We start from the raw sequence: 7,492 nt of genomic DNA on the forward strand, positions 1-7,492 counted from the left end.
AACATCTCTTCTTTCTTGCTTAGGCATGTATGGAATCTTAGTCAAGTTATACCTTTTGTTCCCTCCTTTCTGTTGTCTCTTCAAGCTTAGTTCTTAATTAGTTCTTGGACTCTTGGTCATAAAGCTAGCATAGATCAAAATTGGTCAGATGGACACCAACAATGATGAATTGGCCTTTCAGGCTATGATGCTCTCTGCAAGAAGTAGGGAAAAGCAAATTTATTTATGGTATAAAATGAGGGAAAAAGAGGAAGGAATAAGAAAAAAGATTTAAGAAATGATAGAAATTAAGGAGGTGGGGAAACTTTTGGACTTCCATTTTTAATCCAAGACTTTGGGCTTTGTTCAAAACATATAATCTAATAGATGGTCCAAATCTATCTATAATATTTTCCACCGTTCTCCAAAGGATCTTCATTTTTGTGCCTAGTGCCATGTCTTTTGGTTTAACTCATTTAAAAAAAAAAAACCAATTTAGTCGACCAACAATTATATTGGAAGGGCTCAACCCTTTTATCTTGACTCATTTTTTTTGTCAGAGCCTTAGAGCTGAGTTTTGTGGGCTAGAGAGAAAAAAACTCGCTGGACCAAAAAGTAAACATAAAGAAAAGTTCACAAAGCCCCATGGGCCAGACCAGCCCACAGAACTCTTAAGTAAATTGTTTAATTGAACATGTTGACCAAACTCACCTTATAGAGTAGTTTATAAAACTTCTCTATTGACCAAAAAAAGAGTAGAGTATTGACAAAAAAAAACCTTATGGAGTAGAGTATGTAGGATTTTTATCCCCGGAAGATAACTCAAGTGGTAGGAGCTAGAAGACATATGGGTTGAGTAGAGGGAAGTCCATAGATCAGTTCATGACAGGTGCAATTTATCTTTTCGATGTAAAAAAAAAAAGAGTATATATGACTTTTGCGTTGGATGATCAGAATAAAAAATAACAAAATTAATTGATGAATATTTTATATATTTTAAGTAAGAAAAAGTTATTTAAATATAATTCTTTTGTTCTTTTACAGGACTATATTTATCTACAATTAAATTAACAATGGATTTTTTAGTGTTTTTTTCCCTCAATATATATGTAACTAGCAAATTTATAACTTCATCTTTGATCCTATTATGAAGTCGAGTTTTACTAACTTTAAATGCAGATAAAAAATTACTGTATAAATGTAAAGTTAGAACGACGCATGATGTATCAACAAGTTAAAATATCATTGTTTTTCAATTTCAACTAATTCTTGGTTAAATTCAAATAAACTAGTCATATTTTCTTAAGATATCAAAATCACTCATGAAAAATAATGTTTTAGTTGAAAATGTAATTTTGCGCAAAACTTCACAACAAGTTTAAATATTTTTTCATTACCAAATTATTTAAAATTTTCTTCAGTCTAAATATAAAAAGTTTCACTACATTGTGACTGAATCCTCAAATAGTTGCAAATTAATAAGTTAAGCAGTCTATGCAATTATCATACCACACACAAAGGAAAACAAGCAAGATTTATAGACAAAGAAGAGCAAACTTAGAAAAAATGAAGTTTAGTTGAATGATAAGCATGCATAGTCATACAGTAGAGTCTGACATAGAAGCAGGAGTCAATACCCGAACCAAAACCAAAAGGCCTTTACCAGAACATAAAAGCCATTATCTGGTGCGCTCTTGACTCCCTCAGTCCCTCTACCCTCTCCATCACTCCCATACAAAACACACTAATGCTACCTAAAACCCAAACATGTTCGGATACAAAACAAAGAGCACTACTCAGAGCTTATCTAAAGCTTATTTAACAGATAAGCTTGGATAAGTAAGTGTTCTTTGACCTGTATCCAAACGCACTCACAGGCAACTTCATCTTCTTCTAACATACTACCCTAAAATCCAACATTATTTAACACACTGCACCTACCATGTTTCTTCCCTGTCTTGTCACAATGTCACTCTAGTTAACTAGTTACCTAAAATCCAAGTCCTCATCACACATCAAACTACAAATCCAAAAGGACAGAGAAGCAAACAAGGGTAGTAGTAGGAAGGATTCAATTTTGTTTCCTTGCATATCAATTCATCACTGCTTTGTGATGGGTGCACTGGTAGTGGGTTCAGCAACAAGGAAACCGTTAGCACTGCAAAGAGAAGCTTCAATCTGGTGCAGAGTGTTGCAGAGGTGGTTGTTGATCGCCGTCACGCTTGAAAGGTTCAGCTTCGCAGTGGGGATTGTGCTTGCCAGAACTTGCAGCCCCATTGTCAGAAGACAACCTGAAGTGTTACCAGCACCAGCTTCGGGTGAATTGGCATCGGTGGAATTGGATGGTACCATTGGCACTATCATGAACCCTTGAGGAAGAAGGGCAATGCAGGAAGGGTCCTCGCCGCTCATGGCTAGCTGAATAGATTCAACGTCGATGGTGGTGTAGACTACTAGGCTTCCTGATTGGTCTGTGCAACTCTCTTGTAGCATCAGTTCCACGTTCTGGGATGAGTTGCTCGCCACCTGTTTGTGAAAATCCCTTAGTTTCCTTTTCCATTCCTTAAGGCTAAGGAGCATTTTTATTAAGAAAGCAACTAATTCCTATAGCTTATAATGGGAAATGATCTTACATTTATGCGGAGAAGGGAAATGCAGTTTCCAGGATGCGAGCCGTTTGCAATGTGAGCCACTTCGTTCAACGAGTTCCCGTTCGAAAGAGCATCCATCTTCAAAACCAAAATCAAAATGAATTAGTTGGTTATTGTTTAGTTAACAGGTGCAGTAGATGGTGATTATAAATGGTTTGTGAATTGTGATACCTGTGATCTGTGGCGTTCATCCCTTAGAAGATCAAAGACCTTAGTGTGAGAATAGGGAAGCCAGGTGGTTGAAACAGCACTGAGAATCACCCCATTGGGTTGGCCAGGCTCTGTGACTTTCCTAGTTGTGATTCTAACTGTGTCTTCAGGGGAATCTGATATGGCAGTCCATGATTGACCACCAGAGGTGCTCATGTTATGGCTGAAGGTTTTTATCATTCTCTGAGCTAGTTTCATCAAGTTCTTTCTTGCTTCTGGGGAAGGTATCACTACAATACAGAAGAAATATGTTATAGTAAAACTATATATTTGTTTTTGTAGTCTTAATCTAGCTTAGTCAATGCAGTTAAGTTAAATTCATAATGGTAGGTAAGATGTTGAGAACCTCCAAGATCTGATATGTTTCTGGCCATGAGGCTTGCAACCCTTTCACATTGCCTCTGCAAAACTCCTAACCAGCGCTGTGCTCCAAATGCCATTCCACTATACACATAGTTGCAGAATATCTGATGAATAGGCTTCTCTTCTACTTTTGCATGCTCAACCCATGTTACCTGCAAGGATAACCAAAACATTTTCACCCTAAAGATTTAGGAGAGACCAACTTTGTAAAAGTTCAAGCTCATAACAAGGATTAGGAATGTGAGTTAATTACCCTTGAATACCCATTTGGCATATCTTGAATCACACAGCCAGAACACCTCCTGCAGTATCTGGGATAAGAAGTGTGGAAATTTTGTTGAAAGCTATCAATTGGGAAATCAACAATGGCCCAGGTTCCCTCCTCAGCGTTTTGTTGACAATACCGAAGGAAATGAGTCTCGCGTGTGGAGACCAAAGGAGAAAGCATTTGTAATTCTGCATACATCTGTGAAAAATAAACAATATACATATCAATCTTCAATCAAAATTTAAAGCCAGAGATTCAGTATTTACTTAGCAATTCGAAACCTACCAGCTGAAGTGTCCCATTTGCATGACCAGAAGCACTTGAAGATATAATTTGGACAGTTTTTGCGCTAGAAACAATTGAAGGAAACAGCTCCATCCATTTTTGCTACAACAATATAGAATGAAGGGCACATGAGTCAAGAGAAAAAGTAGGGAATTGAATGAAAAAGATTCTCAACAATTCAATAATGAATCACTCACTGCATCAAGAAAAGCATCAACAAGAGTGACACTATTCATTATAACCACAGAAGTGTCACGGGTAGCTTCAGTCCTCATTTCACTTTGGTGCTTTAGGCTCAGAGGACATGGAAACATCCTCGCGTGCTCTTCAAAATTAAGCACTTCCCTTTCACTATCAGTACTGCTTCGGATCCACAGTGGCTCGTTTGTGCGGCACATCTTCACTAGCTCAGCCATTGAAGACGCTGCAAGCTCCATGGCAAGGGGCTTCTCATCTTCCATTAACAGACCGTCTTCTTGGTGAAATGGTGAAGCTTCAGGAGGTAGCATTGGCACAGGAATCATTTCTGTGCAGGGAGGAAGGGTTTCCCCAAAGTGCCTTGAGTAGATGTTCATGTCCAGATCCAATGAAGGAGCCATGAGAGCAGGAGAAGCTGCCATAGTCTGGATGTGGCGACCAGTGTATCTTGAAGTGATACAACATACACGTTCCAACTGCAAAACATTCATTCACCTTGTGAACAGTAAAATCATACATTCATCATGTACTTAATAGATGACCTAATTCAGGTTTTCTCCTAAGGTTCTGTTTGATTTATTTTCATTTTTAGAGCAAGAAATTGAAAATGGGAACTAAAATAAAGATAAGATGAAAATTTTATAAATTAAGATTGAAAATAAAAATCATAACCAATTGGCATTTAATTTTAATATCACTAATTCTACTCAGACATTCAAAAACGGTTCACCCAATCCGCCATTGGGTGGAGATTAGAAAGTTGAAAGTTCAAGTTTTCACTCTATTTTGACAAATACCCCCTTGAACTTTGCTAAATAGGCCGAAACGAAATGCAATAGTTAGTTGAAATAGATGGACTGTTTCGTACGTTTTATCATTTCTTTACCTTTTATCATATCTTTCATTTCCCTATTTCTATCTTTTTTGTCGGTCACTCTCTTGGTGTGAGTTAATTTTGGTGTCGAAAAAACTTTTAACTAATCAGAATATGATGTAAACTTGTCTTAATGATATGGTTGAAACACCCATACCATACCCACTACTTGTTTCCAAAATCTTAAAAGGGATTGGTAAATGGTTCATTAATTGAAAAGCAAGGCATATCATATCATGTTATCCAGCACGACTTCAATGTTTGTATTCAAATTAGAGTAATGAAATACCTCTTCTCTCAACCGAGCATTTTCAAGGCGAAGCTGCTGTTCATCCAAGCCCATTTCCGCGCCCATCATGCACGGGCCACCACAATTTGGACATATAATACTACGCAGCGCTGCTTGTAACCGATAGTTCTCATTCTTTAGACTATCATTCTCAGCTCTAAGTATCACATTATCTGATCGATCTTGCTGTGCCTATATTCCCAAATTAAAATAACAAATAATGCATGACATAAAGTCCATCATATAATTAAATGTTTAATAATCTATAGTAATGAATGATGATACATATATATATATATATATATGATGCTTTTAAAAAGTTATATTGAAAATGAAGGAACCAAGACCCACCAAATTAAACCCTTCAATGTAATGTAACCCTAGAACTGTTGTAATAATACTTGGCAATAAATATATATGAGGAGTACCGTTGGAGACCACATGTGACAGGTAGGGTTAAATGCGTACATTTATGGAATACAGACTGGTATGATGGAATGGACAACGCCATAAGTCTCTTCTTCTGCTTGTTTCGTTTCTCTATTCAATATTCATTCATTGACTCTCTCTGTAGGCTGTAGCTCTTTATTAGGGCATAGGAAAGTGCGCTTCAATGCAAACCGAATTAAGAAGAAAACGCGGTTTGCATTGGGAAACGTGCAAGACGTTGGTGGAGTTATGAAGCCAGTTTATTTAGGGTTTTGATATATAGTCAAATGTGAAATTACTAATGGTAGTCTTAATGGTAAAGGTGAGGAAAGTGTGTGTGTGCAATAGCTGATTTAGTACATTTTGGTTTTGGTATTCTAAAATTTATTGTGAGAGAGAATCAGTTTTTTAATAGCTTATGAGTTTTATAATTGATTTTGATGACGACGTACCTTCATCTGGGTTCGGCGGTTTTGGAACCAGAACTTGACCTGGCGTGGTTTTAGGCCTAGATCATGGCTTAGTTTCATCCTTTGCTTATCATCCGGGTGTGGACATTCCTTGAACAAACTGTTAAGAACAAGAATAAAGCGTTACCCATGCAATGAGCAAAATTTAAGGCTTCCAAATTGTTAGATGTTTTTTTTTTGTGGGAAAAAAACAAAAAAGATTTGTTTCATAGTAAAAAAACTAGAAGAGAGATCTAGAGAAATATGTATATACGCTTCCATTTCTTGGATCTGGCGAGCAGTGTGCCTGTGATAACGTTTTTTCTTAGGCTGTTCAGTGATCTCTTGCTCGTTCCCGGACTTGTCTTCAACTTGTTCACTTTCAGAACCACTTTCCATCTCTTCTTTCCCTCCCAACATAGAATCTTCTTCTTTCTGTGAAAAAAAGTTAGAAGATGATGAGGAGAATGGGATTTGATCATAACAAAATAAAGTCATGTAAAAAGGTTTACTACTATATAGTAGCATCATACCATGGGAGGAAAAGGGTGAAAAGGCATGGTGGAGATGAAGTTGAAGTTAGGGTTCTGGATCGGTGACGAGAAGAGAGTATCTGACATGACTTGGCAATCCCCATACATTTTTTTTTCCTTTTTCTCTTCAAAACACACACTTCACTTCTGTGCCTGAAAGACCTTGCTAGCTAGCTTCAGTGGAGAGTGAGACCAACCTGTGTGATCACAAATCACACTCTCGTGAGTGATTTAGACAACCTCAAATATAGTAAAAGCTTCAAACTAACAAAACACTCTCATTCAAGCCCTAAAAAAGTAAGATTAAAACATTCCTCAGACAGCCAAAGCCACAAAAATCTGAGACAGTATCATGGTCCAGGATCTTTCAGAGATTTTTTAAAAATGTCAAAACCATAGTAAAAAAAAAGTTTAGGCTATACAAGATACCATGCATTACCTGGTGCAAGAGCATGAGGAAGGAGAGTGAAGTGGTGGTTGTGAAAAGGAAGGAGAGGAATTTGGAGTTGGAGGATGATGATGATCTTTAGTTGATTTCACACGCACACACTGGTCCTTTACCTTATCTTCCTATGTTGGTCTCTCATGGTAATGTAATAATGGTCATAATTGACATATGGTGCAATAAATCGGTTAATTTATTATTTTACTGTCAATGGTAAATGCAGGGCGACAGAAACCGATGAGCGCCACTTACTGCGTTGCCCGTTTCGTCCCACGTGGAGGCTTCTGATTGGCTAATCCATGCGTTTCACACACCTATCACCAAAGTCAAACCTGCTCTCTCAACGCCTTGCCACGCGCTATTTGGGCTTGGGCTTTCCCACGCGCTATCTTTCCCTAGTGCCATTTCATGTCAGTTAAATTCTGAGTTCCCCACGCTTTAAATGTTACGCTTTGCAGCTCTCTTTCTATATATTTCTCTTTCAAGGCAGACCCAAGATGATCTCATAGCTAAGGATTC

The 7,492-nt window shown here is 37.5% G+C and overlaps 1 protein-coding gene across 1 annotated transcript; it reads right to left on the bottom strand.

Annotated features, from left to right (window-relative positions):
- Window positions 1–2,064: 2,064 nt before the first annotated feature.
- LOC130740172 (homeobox-leucine zipper protein HDG5) lies at window positions 2,065–7,101 on the bottom strand. The gene is made up of 12 exons (XM_057592685.1): window positions 6,968–7,101; window positions 6,529–6,725; window positions 6,270–6,430; window positions 5,999–6,116; window positions 5,118–5,309; window positions 3,954–4,430; window positions 3,757–3,858; window positions 3,457–3,669; window positions 3,187–3,355; window positions 2,802–3,070; window positions 2,613–2,708; window positions 2,065–2,505 (listed from the first exon to the last, which is right to left on the bottom strand). The coding sequence occupies exons 2-12, from the start codon at window positions 6,634–6,636 to the stop codon at window positions 2,080–2,082; spliced, it is 2,331 nt and encodes a 776-aa protein (XP_057448668.1). The 5' UTR covers window positions 6,637–6,725; window positions 6,968–7,101; the 3' UTR covers window positions 2,065–2,079.
- Between the last annotated feature and the right edge of the window lie 391 nt (window positions 7,102–7,492).

This window comes from Lotus japonicus, chromosome 2 (genome assembly GCF_012489685.1).
Source record: "Lotus japonicus ecotype B-129 chromosome 2, LjGifu_v1.2".
Taxonomy (NCBI): Eukaryota; Viridiplantae; Streptophyta; class Magnoliopsida; order Fabales; family Fabaceae; genus Lotus; species Lotus japonicus.